This window comes from Macaca thibetana, chromosome 4 (assembly GCF_024542745.1).
Source record: "Macaca thibetana thibetana isolate TM-01 chromosome 4, ASM2454274v1, whole genome shotgun sequence".
In the NCBI taxonomy this organism is placed as follows: domain Eukaryota; kingdom Metazoa; phylum Chordata; class Mammalia; order Primates; family Cercopithecidae; genus Macaca; species Macaca thibetana.
The window spans coordinates 96504761-96530642 of NC_065581.1; the positions used below are offsets into that span (position 1 = coordinate 96504761).

At 38.2% G+C, this 25882-nt stretch overlaps 2 protein-coding genes across 10 annotated transcripts in view; one reads left to right on the forward strand and one right to left on the reverse strand.

The window, feature by feature from the left end:
* Positions 1-25882, forward strand: part of LOC126952183 (uncharacterized) — a 75726-nt gene that overhangs the window by 417 nt on the left and 49427 nt on the right. Inside the window, exons 1-3 of one of the 3 annotated variants that reach the window (XR_007724818.1) lie at positions 54-208; positions 366-470; positions 2206-3947. The exons of 1 other annotated variant lie outside the window; for it this stretch is intronic. Coding sequence is in view for 1 of the 2 variants with exons in the window: in XM_050786596.1 (XP_050642553.1) it covers positions 366-470; positions 2206-2217 (117 nt within the window). In the remaining variant the exon portion in view is untranslated. Of the gene's footprint in view, positions 1-53; positions 209-365; positions 471-2205; positions 3948-25882 lie in introns of those variants that run through there. One more of the 3 variants, XM_050786596.1, reaches the window with a different exon arrangement.
* The window catches only part of USP45 (ubiquitin specific peptidase 45), an 82558-nt gene continuing 64324 nt past the window's right edge, over positions 7649-25882 (reverse strand). For 2 of the 7 annotated variants that reach the window (XM_050786576.1, XM_050786579.1), the window contains 5 exons: positions 21180-21846; positions 18905-19002; positions 15115-15201; positions 12601-12754; positions 7649-11195 (listed from right to left, as the gene is read on the reverse strand). In XM_050786576.1, the coding sequence (XP_050642533.1) occupies positions 11065-11195; positions 12601-12754; positions 15115-15201; positions 18905-19002; positions 21180-21846 (1137 nt within the window). In that variant the 3' untranslated portion in view covers positions 7649-11064. The other 5 variants (XM_050786575.1, XM_050786577.1, XM_050786578.1 and 2 more) reach the window with 5 other exon arrangements.

Here is a 25882-nt window from a genome sequence, read left to right on the forward strand (position 1 = left end):
GAACCCCAGGGTCAAACCAAACATTCAGGCCAGTTGCTTAGCGCAGTTCAAGTTGCTTAGTGCGCTGGAAGCGGCATTTCAGGCAGTCCAACATCTGGCTGGAACCTTCTCAGAGTATTCCAGCGCTCAAGCGAGAGTATTCCAAGGATGGAATACTCTCGCTTGAGCGCTGCCGAGAGTTCCGCTTGAGGGAAACGAGTTTGTGAAGGTGAGCAGTCTGGGTCGGTAGCGAAAGCGGAGACCTTAGCTGACCCCGCAGCTGTCTTTTTCTTTGTTAACCTCAACACATCGCGCCCCCTTCCGGGAACACTTGCTCATCTCTCCTTCGCTTAACTAGTCTCGGTTTTTCATTATGTGACCTTTAGGGAACCGTGGCGGGGGCGGGGAAGTCTGGTTTCCGTCCTGCTTCTTTCCTTCAACTACAAGATGGCTTCTCAAAAGGACGTATGCAATGCCATTCCTCAAAGAGGGTACGTTGATTCCACAGTGTTTTTATATGAACAACGTTCAAGTGTCAAAAGTATCAATTGCCAGGCTAGGAGCTACAAGTTACAAGGATAACAGAAATGTTCCAAAGATAAAGTGTTTATTAACTACATCCTGGGAAGTGCCTTTCCAGAGAGTGACATGAAAACTTTTGCGTGACAAAGTGCACGAAGTATCTAAATTATTTCATTGGGAATTGTCATGCAAAAGAAATAGCAAATTACCGTAGAAACAAAATAGTAAGAGCACAGCTGGATGGATAAAGATACAGATGTGAAAATATAGATGCCCTTTGCTGAAAATTCAGTTTTCCTTAGCACTAGAAACCCAGATACTCCTGAATTAGCATTATAATAAAAGTCCTCACTAGCTAACCATCTGCCTTTCCTCCAATCCACGGACGTGGTCCTCAAAATAAAATTTTATCTTGTGAGAAACCTTCATTGATTACACCTGACAACACCATGACGCAGGTTCATGAGGATACTACTGAAGGCAAAAGGAAATCCCTATTTCTCTGACCCTTTCCCTAATTTCCACTTAGCACAAATAAGACTACTCAACAGTCTGATTTTAAAAATCACTGTATGAGCCGGGCGTGGTGGCTCCTGCCTGCAATCCCAGCACTTTGGGAGGCTGAGGCAGGCATATCACTTGAGGTCAGGAGTTCGAGACCAGCCTGGCCAACATGGTGAAACCCCGTCTCTACTAAAAATACAAAAATTAGCTGGGCGTGGTGGCAGGTGCCTGTAATCCTAGCTACTAGAGAGGCTGAGGCAGGAGAATTGCTTGAACCCAGGGTCAGAGGTCGCAGTGAGCCGAGATCTCGCCACTGCACTCCAGCGTGGGCAAGAGTGGGTCTCTGTCCCAAAGCATAAAATGAATAAAAACCACTGTATGGAGCAAAAGAAGGATATATACCACATGTTATCAGTAATCTCTGATTCTGCTCTGTGATTTTGTGCATTTTCCAAGTTTTTTGCATCAGGTCTGATTTTCAAGTTAAATTCTCTGAGAAACATTCTCATCAGAGGAATGTTCTATCTTAGAGAAACCCGATTGTCCTAGTGAAACTGTCGTGTTCCTACTCCCTATAATCATATTGTAATTGTTTGCTTGTTTCCCTAGTAAAGGTGAGGCAATTTTCGGGTAAGGGTTTTCTCCCTCACCTCTGCCCTCCAAGTCTCCAGCATTTGCTTTGCACACAGAAATTTTTACATCTGCTGTATGATTGCATTAATATGTTCAACAATGATCCTAATGTAGGCCAGTCATTTTGGAAATGCATTGTGAAATGGAGAGGATTATTAAATACCTCACATTTTGTTCCTTGTGCCAGTTTAATGAGACACCCTCAGCAATTGCTGTTTGCCAGACCTGAAAATGAATTTTACAGTTCCAATTCCAGTTCCCTTTCTCTAACCACCCTGTTCTAAGAGTTCCCCATAACATTATGATCTTATGGACACATGAGGTAAGTATATGTATTTCAACACAGAATTTTCTAAGAATGTGTGTTGTGGTGTTAAATTTCTATGTAAGCAGCTGTCATGTGCATGATCTGCTGCAGTTTGATCATCCTGCACCTGGATCATCAAATGCTTAGCAGTCTTATTTGACAGTCTTATTTTACCAGTCTTATTTGACAATCTGCTGTTAATGACTAACAACCAGGGGACTTTATAGGTTAAAATTTGTATTAACTTCCTCTGTTTTCAGTGTTTGAAGTAGAAAATTTGGCCAACCACTGTGGCTCACGCCTGTAATCCCAGCACTTTGGGAGACCAAGGAGGGTGGATCACCTGAGGCCAGGAGTCCGAGACCAGCCTGGGCACTGTGGCAAAACTGTCTACAAAAAAATACAAAAATTAGCTGGATGTGGTGGCCCGCACCTGTAGTCCCAGCTACTCAGGAGGCTGAGGCACGAGAATCACTTGAACCCAGGAGGCAGAGGTTGTCGTTAGCCAAGATCGCGCCACTGCACTCCAGCCTGGGCTACACAGCGAGACTGTCTCAATGAATGAATGAATCAATGAACGAATGAATGAATGAATGGAGTGAAGTAGAAAATTCTAGGGGAGGATATGTCACCTTCCATTATTACAGAAACAAATTATCCTTAAAGCAAAATGGAAATAAGCTAAGATGATATGTGGAAAATAAATCGAAATAGGAACTATTGCTGTTTCTTGAGATTTGAACCTTTATAGTGTTATTAGGTGCCATATCACATCCATCTTAAAACTTAATAAAAATTTAAAACTGTGGTATATATATACAATTGAATATTACTCAGCCTTAAAAGGGAATGAAATTCTGATGCATGCTACAATATGGATAAACCTTGAAAACATGCAAGATGAAATAAACCAGACACAAAAGGACACATATTGTACAATTTCACTTATATGAAGTGCCTAGAATGGGCAAATTCACACAGATGGAGAGTAGAATAGAGTTCCCAGGAGTTGGGAGAAGGGGGGAATGAAAAGTTACTATTTAATGGGTACAGAGTTTTCGTTTGGGATGATGAAGGAATTCTGGAAATGAATGGTGAAATTTGCACAACAATGTGAATGCACTTAATGACACTACTTATACACCTAAAAATGGTTAAAGTGGTAAATTTGATGATGTATATATTTTACCACATAATACAATGGAGGATGAAAAATATTTAAAGCTAGTATGCTACAGGCACATCCGTACAAATTACAACTTTTTTTGTTTTGTTTTTTTTGAGATGGAGTCTCGCTCTGTTGCCAGGCTGGAGTGCAGTTGGCTCACTGCAACCTCTGCCTCCTGGGTTCAAGCGATTCTCCTGCCTCAGCCTCCCAAATAGCTGGGACTATAGGTGCGTGCCACCACGCCCAGCTAATTTTTGTATTTTTAGTAGAGACAGGGTTTCACCATGTTTGCCAGGATGGTCTCAATCTCTTGACCTCATGATCTGCCCGCTTCGGCCTCTCAAAGTCCTGGGATTACAGGTGTGAGCCACCGCACCCGTCCTACTCTGTGATTCTTAATATAGTTACTTAAGCATTTCCTAGAAAGTAGTGAATCTGGCATAATGAAATATGAGGATATAAAATAATACTTTAGTTATTTAACAGTAGATCACATAGGGCTGTATGCAGGTGTTGTTCCTTTAGGCCAGGTTGGAGAAAGTAAGGTAAATTTATGCTCAATGACTGCCTGTTCTTACCTGAAATCTTTTGTGATTCAAACTACTGTTTCTGTACTTAATTCACTGGTATGACGATTATTATTAGTAAACATCACTAGTGTTTGACAGTATGATTCTCCACAGGCTTACTACACAGAAGACTGAATTTCTAAGCCCCTTAAAGTTAGGGAGTACTTTATCAATTAGTTCTGGCCAATTCATTGTGGGGTGAGTAATGAAGTACACTTACAAGAGTTGGTGCACCGTCCTCAGTCTGCATGTTTCACATAATACACCATGTTTCAGACAGTGCAGCTACAGGTTGGGAAATCCTTTGTCAGCCTGGATAACTGAGTTGCTTCGTGGGAAACTGTTTCCAGGAAGATCCTCAGATCTGTAAAGGACTTTGTAACGACCATGAGATAAGCCACTGAGATTCCGGGTTCATTTGATAATACAGCATAAGGCTAACCTATCTTGAGACAAATATAGACACTGGTAACAGGAGTTGAGTGCTGCTGAAACAAAGAACCTAAAATAAAAAGCATTAGCTTAGGATTGATTGGCAGAAAAAACTAATATTGGAGGCTCGAAACATGGCACTTCACATTATGTAGCAATAAAGCATTTGATATAACTTACCAATGATAATCTGGGAGGCAGATAATGTACATAATGAATTTCGAGCTAGGGGAAGAGGTTTAAAAACCAGATACTAGTGTGTGGTGGGTGTTTTGGATGCACTAGACAAGGTATTATAAGTAAATGACGAGTTGATGGGTGCTGAGGAGTTGATGGGTGCAGCACAGCAACATGGCACAAGTATACATATGTAACAAACCTGCACGTTATGCACATGTACCCTAGAACTTAAAGTATAATAATAATAATTAAAAAAAAGAAAAAAAAAAAAGAAAGAGAAGGGCTCAGGAAAAAAGAGTTGGCTTATGAAAGCTGAAATGAGGGAATACAGGCAATCCAAAATAAACTTGAGAAAGCTTTTAAGTGACAAAGGATTATTAAAACTCAGGCTTGCAACAAATATAACTAAGGATGTAAACTTTATATCCATTTTGGAAAAATTTTCAATGGATTAATTAAAGATGTGGAACCTTCATTTTTTCCTCTTGGGAAAAAAAAAAAAAAGCCTGAGGGTGAAAATGTAATTAAGAGTATGTCTCTCTCAGCGGGGTGTGGTGGCTCGCATCTGTAATCCCAGCACTTTGGAGGCCGAGGCAGGTGGATCACTTGAGATCAGAAGCAAGACCAGCCTGGCCAACATGGTGAAATATCGTCTCTGCTAAAAATACAAAAACTAGCCTGGCATGGTCGCCGGCGCCTGTAATCCCGGATATTCGGGAACTTGAGGCAGGAGAATTGCTTGAACCCGGGAGGCAGATGTTGCGGTGAATGGAGATCACACCACTGCACTCTAGCCTGGGTGACAGAGCAAGACTGTCTCAAAACAAAGAGTATAGTATGTCTCTCTCATCAAATCTTGTAATTGTCGCAAAGTGAGGTGTGGGGGCAGGAAAGCAAAGAAATATAGCAAGCCCAAGAACTATGTGACAAAAAAACTCTGGTGTGGCTGCTGGCATATGAATCTACGGATGAAAAACCTACTAAAATTTTAAGAATTGTATTAAAAACACACACAAATTGTGGCCAAAACAACTTGTGGCTATTCCAAATTAAGAGAAATTACAGTCCCCAGTCATCTAAGAAAGAGTCTCAATAAAAGCTTTGTAACTCCCAAAGTTGGCATATATATATTCCTCAGTAGCTGTTCAGATGTAGCCATGAAGATTTAAGAAACAAACAAACAAAAAAACTTTCCCAGAGGATGGAGTCTAGAGTCAGAGAACACACAAGGGAATTCTTCCTAGGAGATAGAAAAGGAGCCTAATCATGAATATGCCCCATACCCAGACTTAGGGATGCTAACAGTATCTCCCATTCTTACCCATTCTGAATGTTTATTGCGGATACAGTTCCACCACTGTACATTAAGTATGTGGAAAACAGAACGTATCCTTTTGGTTCCTGGGTCTCCAGAACAGTAGGAGCAAACATCCAAACCTGATATAGCACTTCCAGAGAGCCTGGTCTTGGAGGATAAAACTTTTACCTTGATGGGACTTTTGGGCCCTGTCCCTTAAGAGTCACTGTGTACAAAGGAAAAAAAAAGGAAAAAAAAAACCTATTTGGTGACCAGAGGGGTGGATTGTGGTAGAGACTTCTGTCAAATTCACATATCCCATTCTCCTTTTCCTATAAGCCCATGGGAGACTCTTTCCTACCCATCTTTCCTTGCAATTAGGCAGGGTCATATGATTACTGCTGGCCAATGGGTTGTCAGAGACACACCCAAGATGAGTAATTGCTGGGGCAAGATCTTTTAATGCTGTATTCTTCTGCCACAATGGGGAGACCTCATATTGAAATGGTACAGCCACAGACTGAATCAGTTTGGATTACGAGAATCACCAGTTGGAGGACAGTTGCCTTTGCAGACTGTGCAGACTCACAGTGAACTTTGGATGCACCAGAAGTAACTTTTGTGTTAAGCCACTGGGATTTGGGGTTGTACTGCAGCACAACTCAGCCTATCCTAATACATATGGGAATGCAAACATCTCAGATATTTCTTCTTGGGTGCAATTTAAAATATGTATGAAATGGCTTTAGAAGTGTCCATGAACCTTCGAAATTACATGCAAAAATTAGGGAGATACATTTTTCTGGGAACATACAGATGTTAAGACTTCCCTTCTCAGTCTCTATATTGCCAGAAGAGAGGGCCCCAGAATTAAAACCCTATTCTTCCTACAACACTCAGCTTTCTCTTCGGGGACTATCAGTACTAATATCACCATGCCTTTTATCTCTAGGATATCTTCATCCCCTGTACCTGAATTTCCACATGGCTTCATAGGGAGTCCATATTGCTTGATTTTTCTCCATATCATTACTATTAACACAAATTTTCCTTACATTCTTAGAATGTGTATTTCCTCACCTCTTAGATTTCTGGCTCTTATGTTGACTGCTGTATCCCTAGTACCTACCACACAACAGGTATCCAACAAATACTTTTTTTTTTTCTTTTTGAGACAGTCTCTGTCACCCAGGCCGGAGTGCAGTGGTACAACCTTGGCTCACTGCAACCTCTGCCTCTTGGGTTCAAGCAATTCTCCTGCCTCAGCCTCCCAAGTAGCTGGGATTACAGGCGTGTGCCACCATGCCTAGCTAATTTTTGTATTTTTAGTAGAAATGGGGTTTTGTCATGTTGGCCAGGCTGGTCTCGAACTCCTGGTCTCAGGTGATCCACCCACCTTGGCCACCCAAAGTGCTGGGATTACAGGCATGAGCCATCGTGCCTGGCCTAACAAATACTTACTAAATGACTAAACAAACAAAAGATGGTCTTTAGCTTTCATCATAATCTCAGAGGGCTTCATTACCTGAAAGAAGTTTAGACACAAATGGGTAGGCAAAATATTTCTTAATTGCTGGTGCAAGACCTTACCCTTTTAAATAATTATCCTGTCTAAGTAACCTTTTAAGAAACCCCTGAAAGGAAGATGATCATCCTTGGTAGATACTGAAATCTGAGTGAAAGTGGCCCATAAGATATTTTGTTTTGAAATAAAGAATTTCTAAAATATGTAGGATATTTTGAATATAGCTGAGAAAGCTGCTATGAACTGAAGGTTTATGTCCCCTACAACATTCACAAATCCCCAGTGTGATAGTATTTGGAGATAGGGCCTTTGAGAAGTGATTAGGTCAGGAGGATGGAACCCTCGTGAATGGGCTGCATGAAAGAGGACCCACAGAGATGCCTTGTACTTTTCCCATGTGAGGACACAGCAAGAAGGTGCTGTCTTTATGAACCGAAGTGGGCCCTCATCAGACCCCAAGTCTACTGGCACCTTTATCTTAAACTTCCCAGCCTCCAGAACGGTGAGAAATGAATTTCTGTTAATACACACCTAGTTTATGGTATTTTTTTATAGCAGCCTGAGTGGACTAAGACATAAGCAAATGCATTGTTGATAGATAAAGCATTCTGTCAATAACATAAACTGCGAAAATTCCAGGACCAATCTTGTAACATAAAATAAATAAGAATATTTATTATGCATGTTTTATACAGTAACATCAAAATAATGCTCAATAAGTTACACAGCTATTTTCTAGAAACATGGCAAAAGAAAAAAAAACAGTAGGAATAACAGTATAAATTTATTACTCAAAATTGAAAATATAGTCATCTTTTAAACAGATTTGAATTCATGATTTCTACATAAACAAAAACATCATAAATATCTAGAAATAGTATTTTTTTTTAACAATGTACTAGATACTATCTAAAGGCTCAATTTTATTGCACATATTTGATTTAGGCTTATTTGATCAATACATGCAGAAAAATAAATTACAAACATGAATTTTTTAAAAGGAATCAGCATGTTATTTTGTACTGCAAAAATTAGATGAGGGTTGATACATTTCACAGCTTAATCTTCAGAAAATTTTATTCTGCTATTGCATAAAATCACTGATTAAAATCATCACACATGGAAGCTAAGAACTATTAAATATAGTAAAATAGCTCTATTGGTACATTTAAAATAGGAGAATAGGCATCAACTATTCTTTGAGTTGATACCAACTGTCTTCTTTTTATTTTTGAGGCAGGGTCTCACCCTGTCACCAGGCAGGAGTGCAGTGGCGTGGTCATGGCTCACTGCACCTTGTCCTCCTGGGCTCAAGCAGTGTTCCCCACTCAGCCTCCCAACAGCATGAGCCACCATGCCTGGCTAATAAATTGATACCAACTATCACTCTTCTCAGCTACCTAAAAAGGTGGTCTTCACAAGTTTTAAAAGCATTAAATGATACAGTATTGGCAAACATTTTTTTTTTTTTTTTATATTTGGAAAAAAACGGGAAGCTGGGGTAAACCAGTTTCTAAATAAAGCTAGTGAAACTTGTTTTACTTTAATTCATTCCAACACTATGGTAGTTATGTCGATGATATGTAAACATTCTTATTTATTTATACTGTTTCCTGAAGTGATCCAGAAACTATTGCTGTTATTATTAGTAGCCTCGCAATTTACTGTCCCTGCAAATGTGCTTTGGAAATATTCAAAATAAAAACAAAAATTTTAATGTAGACCCATGTGTAATTTAACATGCTTTCTCTGTTACAAAAGCTATATTTAGCAAATTCTTAAGTATTAAAACTTGAATTTATTCCATTTTTCAGAAGACAAGGAAAAAGCACTCATAAACTCTAGGCCATAAAAAAATTTCATAATTAGCTCATTTAACATGAATAAAATGAAAATAAAAATATCTTACTTGCATGTTACTTCTGGAATAATGTCAAAAATATACGTAGATCTTTCCATTTTAAATGATGTTAAAATAGCGTCAGCACTGTGACTGACATAGCAAGTATGGGTATCTATCCAAATATTTATCTTTGAAACAAGAAACAAGTGACCATCTGATGAAAAGTGCATGCCTCTTAAAAGTATGTTTTCTGTAAGAAAAATTAGGTGACCTATATTTACATTTGGGCAGTTGGGGGGGAGGTGAAAACTGCTCTTACCAAGATAGCTGACTTGAATAAAGACATTCAATATTTTTCAAAAAATTCACTGCTCTGGTACTGAGATCTCCAATGATAACAGATTACAGTTAAACGGAAAATGCTGTAAAATACCTTTTACAGAACACAGCTTGACTTTGCAGATTAACTTAAAGATACATTTCTTGATTATTTCACTGTTAAAAATCAAGAAAAACACTACTATTAACATTTCAACATCTTAAAAATAGAATTTATGCAATGACATTTTTAAGCTTTGCATTTTGTGTACTATTACCATCTTTAATCAGTTATGTTCATCCATATATCAAAAGGCAGCACTGGTAACCTTGATAACATTATATATGCTTATGTGTTTAAGACAGTCAGTCTTGATTAAATATTTCCATACATTATCTGCAGCCACTATCCTTCTTTCCCAGGAGGAGAATGAAGTGGGACTAGGCATTTACCCGGCACTTGCCTGCACTATCATTCACTGGCACTAATGATTAGGATGCTTGAATCATGCAGTTTTGTTTCTGTTTCAACAATATGACACTGAAGTAGCCATTATTTTTTGATATTTAAGCCTAAGTAATAGTAATATTCTTCATGCCAAGTTTTGACAGCTAAATAATTTGTATTCTAGAGGGAAAAATGATATTTTTGCTATTATTTATTTAAAAAATAAAAACTGCCAGCTTAATGTCCCATTAAAATAAAAGCTAAATTCACCTCAACTTGTTAATGATGCTTGCTGAAGACAAAAATAGTGATTTCAAAACCCCAAAACTGTGTTTAGTATTTACGAGAAGTAAAAAAAGTATTACATTTTTCTGTTACTATAATTCTCTATCATTTACAAATATAATTTGGCAATTTATATTTCAAAGCTATCCTATGGTCCTATATGTATTATCAACTTCTAATTGCCAATTCTAAATTTTATAATCATCTATATTTGGCCTTGGCCAACCACTTGCAAGTTATCCTTAACTCCACCAGGAAGAGGGTGCAAGAGATATGTTTATGAAATGCCTCATCATATTTCTAGCTTTTCAAAACCTCAAAGTAATAGGCTAATCAACAGATTATTTGTAAACCCAAACTACTGCAATTACAGTGATACCCTTTTATATGGTTGAATTGTATAAAATATGACAAGGGAACTACACTATAAGGTGTTACTTCATGAAATTATGTGTTATAGCAGTTTCCTAAATGGTAGTACACATATACCACTGGATGGCCCTGAGATGATTTTAAGTGGTACATGGATAAACAATTTTTCTTTAATAGTTTTAATATTTATTATAAAAAATATAAAAGCACATAAAACATGGAATATGATTGCTCAAAACAAGACTAAGGTTAAAAAAGGCTAAAAATATTTTTAAAAAAATAACCATGATACAGAATATGTGAGAGTTCAGGAAGGTGGTATTACATTTAGGAAACACTGTCTTAAGGAATGATTTGACTTAGCCAGCATCATTTCTGAATGCTTGTAATAATGAGCCACATCATAAAGGGGTTTCCTTTCCTACTATAAATTCTGGGAGGTTTTTGTAACCCAGAATAAATACCTGGAAACAAAATTCACATTTATTTTAAGACTATGAATTTTAAAGCATTGAGTAAATTTACTTTAAAAGGGTTCACCAAAATGTTGGAAAAGTTCAGGACTATTTGATGAACATGCTTTTCCTACAGAAGAGGGAAGACTACAAAGGCACGTTATATATTATAGTTATCACTACAGCATTCAAAAACAAATGACCTAAATAATCATTACCATTAATAGTTATAATACTCTTTCATAGAAAAGAAGGTAGGCTTGTGCACTAAGTGCTCTTGATTCTGGAACCACCTGTACGTAAGTGTCACTAACATGGACCCACTGGCCTGCTGATTCACTATCAGCCTCTTTCAAACCTAGCAAAAGAAGAAGAAGTGCAATTTTAAAGTAAGTATGCTTTAGGTTCTTACTCTAAATTACAAACAATAACATGTTCATTACAAACTCTATCTAATGCCAAATTTTACCTAAGAAGTCTGTTTTTTTTTGGGTTAAGCATTTTCCAAAAATAACGAATTTTTTTTTTTTAAAATTATACTTTAAGTTCTGGGATACCTGTGCAGAACGTGCAGGTTTGTTACATAGGTATACATGTGCCATGGTGGTTTGCTGTACCCATCAACCTGTTATCCACATTAGGTATTTCTCCTAATGCTATCCCTCCCCTACCCCCAACCCCCGACAGGCCCCAGTGTGTGATATTCCGCTCCCTGTGTCCATGTGTTCTCATTAGAACAAATTTTTTCAAAGCATTAATATTATAGGGATAATTAATAATGCTGTCTGGCCCAGTGCAGTGGCTCATGCCTATAATCCCAGCACTTTGGGAGGCTGAGGTGGGTGGATCACTTGAGGTCAGGAGTTTGAGACCAACCCAGCCAACATGGTGAAACCCCGTCTCTAATTTAAAAAAAAAACAAACAAAAAACAGACATGAGCCAGGTGTGGTGGCAGGTGCCTGGAGTCCCAGGTACTCTGGAGGCTGAAGCAGGAGAATCGCTTGAACCTGGAAGGCAGAGGTTGCATTGAGCCGAGATCGTGCCACTGCAATCCAGCCTGGGTGACAGAGTGAGACCTCATTTCAAAAACAAATCAAAAAAAAGCAAAGTTAGTTGGATGACCCATAAACAAAGCCAGCAAATTTTCAACTCCAACTCTTCTGACAATCTGGTATGGCTTCAAAAACTTTTGGTATTGTTAAATAAAATGCTACTCCACTACAATACACAATGACTCAGTACCTTAAAATACCATGTCATCTCATATGACCTAGAAGGGTACAGTCTTCATAATATTTGAGATTCTCTAAGCACTTGTAGAGGGAATTCTCACTTAAGGTGAATCCAATTGAGGCTGGGCATGGTGGTTCACACCTGTAATGCCAGTATTTTAGGAGGCCGAGGCGGGCAAATCACTTGAGGTCAGGAATTTGAGGCCAGCCTGACCAACACCGTGAAACCCCGTCTCTACTAAAAATACAAAAAGTTAGTCAGGCGTGGTAGCATGCACCTGTAATCTCAGCTACTCGGGAGGCTGAGGAGTAAGAATCACTTGAACCCAGGAGGCAGAGGTTGTAGTGAGCCAAGATTGTGCCACTGCACTCCAGCTTGTGTGACTAAGTGAGACTCTATCTAAATAAATAAATAAATAAAATAAAATCAAGCAAGCAAATCCACTAGAGGCATCTATGAAATAATAACTTAGCTCTCCCAGAAAAGGAAGCACACATTCATTTTTAAAAATAAACTTAGGATGGCATACCAGGCACACTTTTCTTTTTAGTGGGATGTTCCGATAATTTCCTGGAGGGTGTTCTCACTTTCACATAAGCAGTGTAGTGGCCTTCTCTCATCGAGCCACTATGTTCCACTATGCCATAGAGACCGTAGAGAACTTTATCTCCCATGCTTGCATTCTTTTAAACAAAGAAAAAACCCAAATTAGTAATATCTGTTAAATACTATTGTAAGGAAAAGTAAGTAAATGTATATCTGCCTAACATAAGAAAAATGCAGAGTAAAAGTGAGATAGTTTCCATACCTATTAGGCCGGCAAAATTGAAAAACCTTAACAAGGTTCTCTGTTGGCTGATTTGTGGGGAAAAGAGCACTCACACATATTGCATATGGGAATGCAAAGGGTACAATCCCTATGCAGGGATATTTCTTTTTTTTCTCTCTCTCTTTTTTGAGACAGAGTCTTGCTCTGTCACCCAGGCTGGAGTGCAATGGCATGATCTTGGCTCACTGCAACCTCCGCCACCCCAAGCGATTCTCCTGCCTCACCTTCCCAAGTAGCTGGGATTACAGGCATCTTTTACCACGCCCAGCTAATTTTTATATTTTCAGTAGAAACAGGGTTTCACTTTGTTGGACAGGCTGGTCTCAAACTCTTGACCTCAGGTGATTCACCTGTCTTGGCCTCCCAAAGCGCTGGGATTACAGGCGTAAGCCACTGCGCCTGACCTATGCAGGGATATTTGATGTTATCAGGCTGAGTTGTATATGTATTACTCTTGGATTCATTAATCCTTTTTCTAGGATTTGATCCCACAAATACATGAGCAAAATGTTAAAAGACATGTACCACACTATTAATTGCAGGATTATCTGTAATATCAAAACACTGGAATTAAAATGTCTGTAAATTGGGGACTGGTCGAATAAACTATGATGTATCCACACAATAGAGTATTATGCTTCTGGAAAAATGGAGTGCAGACGATCTCTAAATGCTGCTATGGAATAAGCTCTAGGATGTAATGTTAAGAGTAAGGCAGAAAAAAGGATACACAGTGTCAGCTACCATTATTTAAGAGGGTAGATGAAAATATACATGCCTATCTGCTTATATTTAAATAATAAAAGAATAAGCCATAATTTTTTAAATGGTTACCTACAGGGAGAAGGAGCAAACAGGTAGAATGACGTGGCGAAAAGCCAGACATCTTTGAATTTACCTTATTTAGGTACATTTGACTTTGGACCTATATAAATATTTTATGTAATTAAACAAAATTAAATTTTAAAAGAAATTCCAAAAAGTGAAAATTAAAAATCGCACAAATGAACAACAGATCCAGTACTTATCTGGATAGTAATTCATTTTAAAAATCACATTTATGAGACAATTGAAAATATGAACACTAGGTGATATGACAGAATTATTAAATGATACTGTGGTTATGTTAAAAAGTGGAGAGGCAGCAATTCTTATCTTTTAGAGATACATAGTGAAATATTTATGGGTGAAATTATTTCTGATGTTTGCTTCAAAATAAGAAGAAGAAAGTGAATTAGTGTGTGGATAGGGCAGGACTGGCCATGGATGTAAGGGTTTAGGGCTGGGTGCTGGAAGTTCATGGTACTATTCTATTTGCTTTTGTGTATATTGGAAATTCTCCGTAATAGGTACTTTTTAAAAATATGTTTTTATAAATTTAACACAGAGCTTGTTAAATTTCATTATTATTTACCACATTATCAAATTCTAGGAATACTGAGTATTAATAATCGACAGATAGTGCTGGTATTCCACAGCAGATACACTGTAATTCAACCAAAAATTACATTTAAGATATTTTTAACTATCATGTACTGAAAGTATTAAGTTCAATAGGCATTCTATTACATACCACAAAATCTAGACTTCTAGCCAGTAATCATGAACAGGACAATATGTTACCCCATAACTGCTTCCCTCAAGGAAGACAAAGTCATCTACTTCATCTACACAATTCTTACATGTAAAGTAAGCAATGATAAACTAGTCTGCTTTCTGTACCTAATTATTACAGTAGCAGCAGTTTTGAAGTATCATAATCCGCTGACAAGTACATTATTCTCAGTAGTACACATGAAGTGGCACGAAAGACAATTCACTACTATATTGATTTGCAAGATACAGAACTCCGCAAATGGTAAAACTACTACTGATTAAACAGTTCACAATGAACAAGAGAGGACACAAAACCTCACTTCTCTCAGCAACCATCAGCTTCAGTAGCAGTTACAAACAGCTTAGACCTTCATAACCATCATGCCTCATGCCTTACCTTTTCAATTTTCCTTTATTTTGTCTCCCACAGGACAAAAATCATATTCAGTGTATTAAATGTTCCACATATTACTGACTTAATCACTGGCTATTAAAATTCCCTTTCAGAAGAGAAGTCTTTTTTTTTTTTTTTTAAAGAAAAAGCATTGCCTAATAATATATAGGATACTTTCAAGCATATTAATTTATAAATCAATTAAATATCTTAATATACTGTACCTTACAAGTAGCAGAACAGAATGGTGCTAAATCGAGCATAAGTGGAAAATCTACATGTCTGTTTACTTTACGAAGACTCAAGCCAGCCTTAAAAAGACCAAAACATTTTTGAAATGCAACAATTAGATCTAAAGCACTGTGTTTAACTAAAACCAACAGAGAAATTGTAGCAGTTTTTTCATAGATAAAAATGTGACTAATAGTCTAAAATTAATATGACTAAATTAAAAATTAGGTTTCATAAATTGTTACTGCAAAGATTCATTTATGTGGGGATTTTTACCACAAACAATAGGGGGAATAGTTACTTTCACTGTGGCTTTTCAATGCTTATGGAAAAATAAATTCAATATAAAAGCTAAGCTACTGACACACATGCTATCATGAAAATATATTCAACTAAAGAGTAAGGAGATTGGTGTTCTAGGCCTAACTCAGTGACTGGTTGTCAACTTGATTCCAGGTATAAAAGGATGAGATTAGGTCTTTTTCAGTTCTAAAATTCAATTATATTCATTCATTAAAACAAACAAACAACCTGAACATTCAAAACATTATACCAGTAAAAGTAAATGCTATATATTACATAAATAAAATTGTACTTTTATGTTCTTAAATATGCTATCTTTTTCTAATTTTCAGAGGCAAACCTTAAAAAGTGTATGCTTTGCATTATGTAATGGTAATAAAAACTAGCTAATAAAATATCAAAGGTATTGAGGAGACCCGTAAATAGAAATGGACTCTGTTGGAATGAGAAGATACCTAAATCCGAAATGAATGGGTAGACAAAAACTAAAAGAGGCAACCTTTCATGATGTCAATGACTGATCTTTCATTTGCATACTAATCACAATTTTACTGTAGATCTGTTGCTTTTTTATTGCTTATCTTTCTTTAAAGACAAAAAACACTTATTTTTTTGCCGAAGTGTAGCCACTTACTGATTTGTTTTTTCAAGTGATCTTTAGAAGGCTTGAAAATAGCTGACATGAAATTATGAGGTCATATCCTAGGAATATTTAATCTACATTCAATTTCTTTGCCTTTTTCATCAGGTGACCTCTATAAGCACCCAATACCAGCACTGTCTGAGATCATTTCAGGCTTTTGTGTTCTCCTCAGTCAGTACTTTGCTGTTGAGAAATTACCCCATCATACGAGAGACTGTGTGAAGGACTTTAATATAAGACGAATCTTTTTTTAGGTGGTAATTTTTGGAAAATATCTAGACTTATATTTGCATCTACAGTCTCCTGCCTTTTTCCCTTTAATGGAATGATACACTGCATTTTCCATATTAAAATATAAATCTGATGTCCTGCACATTGGACATTTAAGCTAGGCCTTACGTCTGGCATAACCTGAGTGAGCCACACAAACATTTTTATGTATATCTCTATGTCCTTGTGGTAGGTTCTTACTTAGTCAAGAGTCATTAGCTTTGTTCAAAAATTGTTTTGTTTAAAACATTACTCGGCTGGGCACAGTGGCTCATGCCTGTAATCCAAGCACTTTGGGAGGCTGAGGTGGGTGAATCACCTGAGGTCAGGAGTTCAAGACCAGCCTGACCGACATGGTGAAACCCTGTCTCTACTAAAAATACAAAAATTAGCCAGGTGTGGTGGTGGGTGCCTGTAATCTCAGTTACTCAGGAGGCTGAGGCAGGAGAATCACTTGAACCCAGGAGGTGGAGGTTGCAGTGAGCTGAGATCATGCCATTGCACTCCAGTCTGGGCGACAAAAGCGAAATTCCATCTCAAAAAAAAAAAAAAAAAAAAAAATTACTCAATATTCTTCATATTCATTACTAAATTGCTTTCTAGTAGGTGTTACCAACTTACACTCCCAATGCTGGTAAATGAAAATGTATCTTAGGTCATCCTTATTAACACTACTATATCTTTGCTAATTTGGACAGGTTGAAAAAAGAATCTGCCATTTTATTTTGCCTTTCTTTTGCTGGGAAGGATGGACCTTTTTTATACTTGCCTGAACTTTGTACTTCCAGAACTGTCAGTTGATATTCTTTTCCCATTTTACTATTAGGGTCTGATATTTTTCTTATTGATCTTTAAGACTCTTTATATACTTACAACGTTAAAAATTTGGCATTTTTATGACAAAGATCTCTATCCAGTTTCAGATTTGCATTTAAGTGTTGTGGATGTTTCTGATATACAGCCCTAAAGCTACCATAGAGAAGGCTTTCAGGGATGTCAATGAACTAGAAACACAGGCATTGCTTAGGGACTCTGCTCCCTATAATGCCCAAACCCTGGGAATAAGAATGTGACTTTGCTGACATTATATTTAGCTTGAGAGAAAAAGGGACCTAGATGGATGTCCATAAATATTTCCCTTTAAGGGCAAGAATTATTTCTGTAAGTTGTTTCTAAACAGGGATGCAAGTACCAAATATAAAATAACTGTGGTGCATCATGAAATTAGCTTCTGCAATCTGGCATTATCCTCTCTTATTCACACAGAATCACTGCAGATGTACCCTTTCCATTAGGCGCTCTGATATGACAAGATATAATACATCTGCTTCTGTTTTTTATGCCATTTCAGTTCCATTGAGTTTCTATAACCTTGACTATGGAAGAATCCAGAACTTAATCTGTGGACAGGGATGGCAGAATGGAGAAAAATCTCTTCTCACACATCTGGATTCCACCTAAAATGTTGCAAATATGTAAACTATCAATAGTTTTCCTTGAGATTTCCTTATTAGCTTTTATATTTAGAAAGTCTTTCACACAGAGGTCAAGTTAAATATTCATTTAAGGGCCAGGTGCAGTGGCTCACGCCTAAAATCCCAGCACTTTGGGAGGCCGAGGTGGATCACCTGAGGTCAGGAGTTCAAGACCAGCCTGGCCGACATGGTGAAACCCCATCTCTACTAAAAATACAAAAATCAGCTAGGTGTGGTGGTGCACACCTGTAATCCCAGCTACTCGGGAGGCTGAGGCAGGAGAATCGCTTGAACCCAGGAGTCTGAGGTTGCAGGGAGCTGAGATTGTGCCACTGTACTCCAGCCTGGCAACAGAGGGAGATTCCCTCCCCCACCCCCACCCCCAAAAAATCATTTAAGTTTTCTCCTTGTTTTCTTGATAATTTGTTTTATACAATTAAAATTTTTATTTGAAAATTGTATGGGCCGGGCATGGTGGCTCACGCCTGTAATCCCAGCACTTTGGGAGGCCCAGGCAGGTGGATCACTTGAGGTTAGGAGTTCGAAACCAGCCTGGCCAACATGGTGAAATCCCATTTCTACTAAAAATACAGAAATTAGCCAGTGTGGTAGTAGGCACTTTTAATCCCAGCTATGTGGGAGGCTGAGGCAGGAGAGTTGCTTGAACCCAGGAAGTAGAGGTTGCAGTGAACTGAGATTGAGCCACTGCACTCTAGCCTGGGCGACAGAGCAAGACTTTTATCTCCATCTGGTCTTGAACTCCTGACCTCAGGTGATCTGCCCACCTCGGCCTCCCAAAGACTGAGGGAGCCACCATGCCCGGCCACAAAACTTATTTTCTGTTACCACACAAACATACATGGAGATACCATTTAGGTTCCTGCTGCCTAAATTTTCAAATATTGTGAATTAAACAATTTTAATCAGGAAAGTCTTATTAACTATTATGGCTAGATGAGCAGTAAATCTCACATGACACATTTTAAAATTCAGTAAGTTACTGGTTACTGTCTAATCCTTGACAATATTCTATAGGACTTAAAGTTTTGTAAAACACATGATGAAAATTATGGTGCTATTGAAGAAACTTACCTGATGAAATCTTTTCAGATGGAGAATTAGGACAGCTGGAACAGCAGAAATGAGCAATTGCTTCCTGGCATTAGTATAAACTCCTTCTACTTTCTTTTCTACATAAAATACAATAAATTTATAAAATTCCATTTTATACATTATCTACCATATAATAAAAATTTATACAGAAGCATCATACCACATTTTAAAAAATGTTAAAGAAATTGGACTTCTGATGAAAGGGCAGTCTTTACTCCTTCCTAAAACTCTGCTAAAATGAAAGTAAAGGAATTTTTTTTTTAAGGCACACAGTTAATAAGAAAAAAGAATAGGAGAGGTAACACTTGAAACAAAATTTTGGAAGGTAGAAAGCAGATGGACTAGAAGTAATTTGTGTCAATGCCCTCCAGCCAAAAATCACCAGAAGCACATGTGTAGTTGAAGAGTTTGGGTTTAAAAAGATTTCTAAATTTTTTGTCTATTTTTTGTTTGTTTGTTTGTTTGTTTGAGACAGGTCTTGCTGTTACCCAGGCTGAAGTGCGGTGAAGTGGTCATGGCTCACTGCAGCCTTAACCTCCCAGGCACAAGCGATCCTCCCACCTTAGCCTCCCAAGTAGCTGGGACTACATGTGCATGCCACCCCAGCTGGCTAATTTTTTAAACGTTTTTTGTAGACATGGGATCTCACTATGTTCCTCAGACTGGTCTTGAAATCCTGGCTACAAGCAATCCTCGTGCCTTGGCCTCCCGAAGTGTTGGGATTACAGGTGTAAGCCACTGCGCCCAGTCCCAATTTCTAAATTCCTAAGATTTATGTTAGGATTTGAACATCGCCAACTGCATATTTAACTTGGATTAATGTAAGTAGGTATTCCTTCCTTCTCCCATTTCTTTATTACTAGCGTATTAAGCGTGTCTTTATTCTGATGCTTTGACATCTAGGGTCTGGTTAACACTGGAGGGACAACCCCTCCCAGGGCTAATTCACAGAGATAGTAAACAACTTATGTATGCATGCCTTTCATATGCAAACCAATCCAGAGTCCAGAGCCCATACCCCAACAACCTCCTTCACTGGGCTCTTGCACTCTGGACCACTACCCACTTGCTGTAATCACCCTAGGACCAGGCACCTGATAACTAGAGACAGCCCCTATATCCCAGAGCCCACTAAAATTATTCAAACTAGCCGATCCTAAGCCTGCTTACCCTGCCTTACACATTCCTTCCTTTAGAAATCACACTAAAGGCTCCTGCCCATGTTTTCCCCTCACTCTCCCACCTCCTGACTGACCCTGGTGCTTCCCTATGTGATCCTGTGTAGCACGGTGGGCCCCTTCTTCTTGGGAACTACGAATAACACACTATTTCTTCAGGGGCAATTATCTCCTGATCTTTTAGCCTCACCATACCTGAATAATAAAGTCTACATTTTAAAACGAGTAGTCACTAAGAATCAGAGTATTCTTTCCATTTATTCAAGGATAAAGATGAAGTGAAAATTTCTTATTTTCCCCCTTTCTCCACTTTTCTCTGACCAACTAATCTTGGTAATTATAGCGCTAGCTTTATGACATGCTACTATTTAAAAAAATTTATCTTACATTGAGTTTACAACAAATTGATAGGATCTGTGAAACACATTAGCCTCATCATTAATCTTACTAGTGATACGATTTGAAGTTTTAGGGAGCCGGGCATGGTGGCTCACGCCTGTAATCTCAGCACTTTGGGAGGCCAAGGCGGGTGGATCATGAGGTCAGGCATTCAAGACCAGCCTGGCCAAGATGGTGAAACCTCATCTCTACTAAAAATACAAAAATTAGCTGGGCATGGTAGCGGGCGCCTGTAATCCCAGCTACTCAGGAGGCTGAGGCAGAATAATCCCTTGAACTCAGGAGGTGGAGGTGCAGTGAGCCAAGATCGCGCCACTGCACTCCAGCCTGGGCAATAGAGTGAGACTCCATCTAAAAAAAAAAAAAAAAAAAGTTGTAGGGGTATTTCTTCTGGATAGATTTCAGATACATAGTTCCCTCAAATAAGATTATATGAGTTTGCATTTTTAAGGCAGAGTTGTATACTTCCTGCTCTTCAATTTATTTAAACAAAAAAAACTATTGAAAATCTGTTCTGCCCAGTATCATAAGTGCTCAGGTACAAATATGAATAAAACAATCTCTGTGCTTAAGTAACGCAAGTATAGAAACAAGATTCTCAGTAAAATTCTCAGTGAAATTTGTAACTCACTAGACACTATCAGGAAATCAATAATTATTTAATTAAAAAAAGTTACCTGCAAAACTGGTTTCTTCTTGGTACTTCTGTTTGTTTTTAGTACAGTTCTCACATAGAAGCTTATTATTCCCCATTAGTAATTCCATAGATGTAAACTGGTAGAGACAGGACTGAACTGAACATTCTTTAGAAGTAGTTATATAGGTCTGAGAAAGGGTCTGAAAAGCATTTTGGGGACTATGAGGCCTCAAATGCTTCCCCTCTAAAAAACATAAATTATTTGAAATACTTAGCGGCTGATTTTCTCTGTCAAAATCTTGATGTCCAGTTACAGTGCTCCTCAAATGAAGTTCAGAAATAGCCTCAGCCATTTGCTTATCACCACTGTCAGTCTCCTTGTTGTACACCAGTTCACCTGCTGATGGAGGGTAAAGGGGTCCATCTGTGTGCACACCAGATCCACTACTGGATCTGAACAGTTCAGTCTGCTTTGAAGCACTTTCAGATTCTGAAGCCTCACTGTCAGCATCAACATTACTTTCAGAATGGCTGGCTTCTTTTTCACTGTCATCAGTAGGGCTTTCATTCAGAGGTGACTCAGAATTCATGAGTCTTGCAAACATTAAAGAATCCCCATTCATTTCAAGGTTTTCCTTTTTCTGGTATGTGACAACAGTTTCTCCAGACAATTTCCTAATACATTTTCGGTCATGAATTAGTTGACTCTGTAAGTTGACAGTGTTTTCAAAGAAAAAGAATCTTGTAACCTCGTTGAAAATAAATGCCAATAATTCTTATTTAAACATATCACAGTTATTAAATACCATTTCTCTCAGATCCATTTCCTAAGCCTACTGAAACTAAGATCACTAGAAGATATACTAAAAAATAGTTCTATTTTACAAGTAAATCTTCACACAAGAAACTAACAACAATGTAACAGTGGCTATTTGTGAGGAAGGAAGTAGGACTTTTGTAGAACAGGGCTATGAGGGAGACTTTTTTCTTTTAAAAAAAAATTGCTTTTAGAGACAGGGTCTTGCTCTGTTGCCTAGGCTGGAGTGCAGTAGCACTCAAGTGATCCTCCCACCTGAGTCTCCCATGTACTTACTACAACAAGCATGCACCACTACACCTGGCTAGTTTTTTAATTTTTTGTAGAGACAAAGTCTCTCCATGTTGCCTAGGCTGGTCTTGAACTCCTGGCCTAAAGTGATCCTCCCACCTTGGCTTCCCAAAGGAGACTTTTCAGTTACTGTATAAGCCTTTCCATACTTGTTCATTTTTAAACACTGAAAATGTATCTATTTTTTAAAAAAATTAAAAAGTAACAAAAGTAAACTATAAACTATTATGACACGGTGTTGCTTGGTTGCCATAAATCTGGAAGAAAATTACAGAAATAAAATAACCTAAGTTTGGGAAGGGGGGAATCAACTAATTAAAAATTTTAAGGTACCTGAAATGTTTCACTAAAGTTTCCACACAGCTGAAGGCTCGAATTACATTTTTCTTTTCCTATACCTTGGCTGAAGGGTCAAGACAAAAAATAAAAAAAAGACTATCATGAGTAATTGATACTCGGTTTTAGTTATTCAGGGGAAGAAGGGTAAGTTATAAAAAGTGTCTTGCCTCAATCTTCAAAATCAGGAAAAATAACATTGTCTCCTGTGTTTACCAAGTATTCTGAACTCCTTGAATGAAAATAAGGTATTTATTTTCACCATATATATTTGGTATACTAGAGAGCATATGATAAGTAATAAAGCTTATGGTAACAGCCAACAAGTTCCACTCTGATGAATTTATATAGTACTTTTTTTGGAAGCAAACTTTCCTACTATATATGTAATACTAATAGTTAAGAAGCCCTAGCGAGAGCAGTCAGGCAGAAGAAGAAAATAAAAGGTATCCAAATTGGAAAAGAAGTCAAATGGTTCCTCTTCACAGACAACATAATCTTATATATAGGAAAATCCAAAGACTTCAACAAAAAAAACCTTAGAACTGATAAATTCAGTCAAGTTGTTGAATGCAAAATCAACATACAAAAATCAGTAGTGTTTCTATATACTAACAAAAAACTAGCCGGAAAAAAAAAAATCAACAAGGCAATCTCGTTTATAATGGCTACAAAAGAAAAAAAATCTCACCTAGGAATAGTTTAACTGAGGAGGTTAAAGACCTCTACAAGGAAAACTATAAAATACTGATGAAAGAAACGAAGAAGACACAAACGAAAAAGCATCCCATGCTCATGGATCAGGAAAATATTATTAAAATGACCATGCCACCCAAAGCAATCTATGGACTCAATGAAATTCCTATCAAAATTCCAATGACATTTTTCACATAAAAAGAAAAAACAATCCTAAAATGTATATGGAACCTGGCTGGGCACAGTGGCTCATGCCTGTAATCCCAGCACTTTGGGAGGCTGAGGGAGGTGGATCACCTAAGGCCAAGAGTTTGAGACTAGCCTGGCCAACATGATGAAACCCCATCTCTACTAAAAATATGAAAAATTAGCCAGGCATGGTAGCGGGCACCTGTAATCCCAGCTGCTTGGGTGGCTGAGGCAGGAGAACCACTTGAACGTGGGAGGTGGAGGCTGCAGTGAGCTGAGATTGCACCACTGCACTCTGGCCTGGGCAACAAGAGTGAAACTCCACCTAAAAAAAAAAAAAAATTTTTTTTTTTTTGGTATGGAACCAAAAAAGAGCCAGAATCACTAAAGCAATTCTGGGCAAAAGGAACAAAGCTGGAAGCCTCACACTACCTGACTTCAAAATATACAACAAGACTACAGTAACCAAAACAGTATGGTTGGTATAAAAACAGACACATAGACCAATGCAACAGAAGAAAGAAATAAATCCACATACTTACAGCCAACTGATTTCTGACAAAGGGGCCAAGAAAAAACACTGGGGAAAGGACGCCCTCTTCAACAAATGGTACTGGGAAAACTGGTTATCCATATGCAGAAGAATACAACTAGAACCTTATCTCTCACCATATACAAAAATCAATTCAAGATAGATTAAAGACTTAAATGTAAGATCTAAAACTATAAAACTACAAGAAGAAAACATAGGAGAAACACTCAGGACATTAGTCTAGGTAATGATTTTATGTAGACCTCAAAAGCACAGGCATCAAAAACAAATGGGACTACATTGAACTAAAAAGTTTCTGCACAGAAAAGGAAATAATCAACAGAGTGAAGAGACCCCTATTGAATGGGAGAAAATATCTGCAAACTCTTCATCCTATAAGGAACTAATATTAGACATTTCCCAAAAGAAGACATCCAAATGGCCAAGAGGTATATGGAAAAAAAAAAAAAGCTCAACATCCCTAACCATCAAGGAAATGCAGATCAAAACCACAATAAAATATCATTTTACCCCAGTTAGAATGGTTATTATCAAAAAAGACAAATAATAAGATGCCTTCAAGAATGTGGAGAAAAGGAGTCTGATACACTGCTGGTGGGAATGTAAATTAGTACAGCCATCATAGAAAACAGTATGGAGATGGCTGGGCGTGGTGAGAATCTCAGCAGTTTGGGAGGCCAAAGTGGGTGGATCACGAGGTCAGGAGTCCAAGACCATCCTGGCCAACATGGTGAAAACCCTGTCTCTACTAAAAATACAAAAAAATAAGCTGGGCGTGATGGCAGGTGCCTGTAATCCCAGCTACTCGGGAGGCTGACGCAGTGGAATCACTTGAACCCAGGAGACGGAGGTTGCAGTGAGCCGAGATCACACCACTGCACTCCAGCCCACGTGACAAAGTGACACTCCATCTCAAAAAACAAAAAAACAAACACAACAGTATGGAGATTTCTCAAAAAATTAAAATAGGGCCAGGTACAATGGCTCACACCTGTAATCCCAGCACTTTGGGAGACTGAGGTGGGTGGATCACTTGAGGTCAGGAGTTCGAGACCAGCCTGCGGAACATGGTGAAACCCAGTCTCTAATAAAATACAAAAATTAGCTGGGCATGGTAGCACACGCCTGTAGACCCAGCTACTTGGGAGATGAAGGCTGAGGCATGAGAATCACTGGAACCCAGAAGGAAGAGGTTGCAGTGAGCTGAGACTGTGCCACAGCACTTCAGCCTGGGCAATGGAGTGAGACTCTGTCTCAAACAACAACAACAACAATAACAACAACGACAAACTAAAATAGAGCTACCATAAGATCCAGCAATCCCCTACTAGACATTTATCCAAAGAAAAGAAAATCAGTGTATCAAAAGGATACCTGCACCCCCATGTTTACTGTAGTGCTATTCACAATAGCCAAGATATGGAATCAATCTAAGTGTCCATCAGTAGTTGAATGGATAAATGTAGTATATATCAATAATGGAATACTCTTTGGCCCTAAAAAGAATGAAATTCTGTCATTTGCATTAACATGGATTGAACTGGAGATCATTGTGTTAAGTGAGGCAAGTTAGGCACAGAAAGGCAAATATCCCATGTTCTCACTCTTACGTGAGAGCTAAAAAAAAAAAAAAAAAAAAGAATGTTGGGGCAGGCACGGTGGCTCATGCCTGTAATCCCAGCACTTTGGGAGGCCGAGGTGGGCAGATCATGAAGTCAGGAGATCGAGACCATCCTGGCTAACAAGGTGAAACCCCATCTCTACTAAAAATACAAAAATTAGCCGGGCTTGGTGGTGGGCGCCTGTAGTCCTGGCTACTCAGGAGGCTGAGGCAGGAGAATGGCGTGAACCTGGGAGGCAG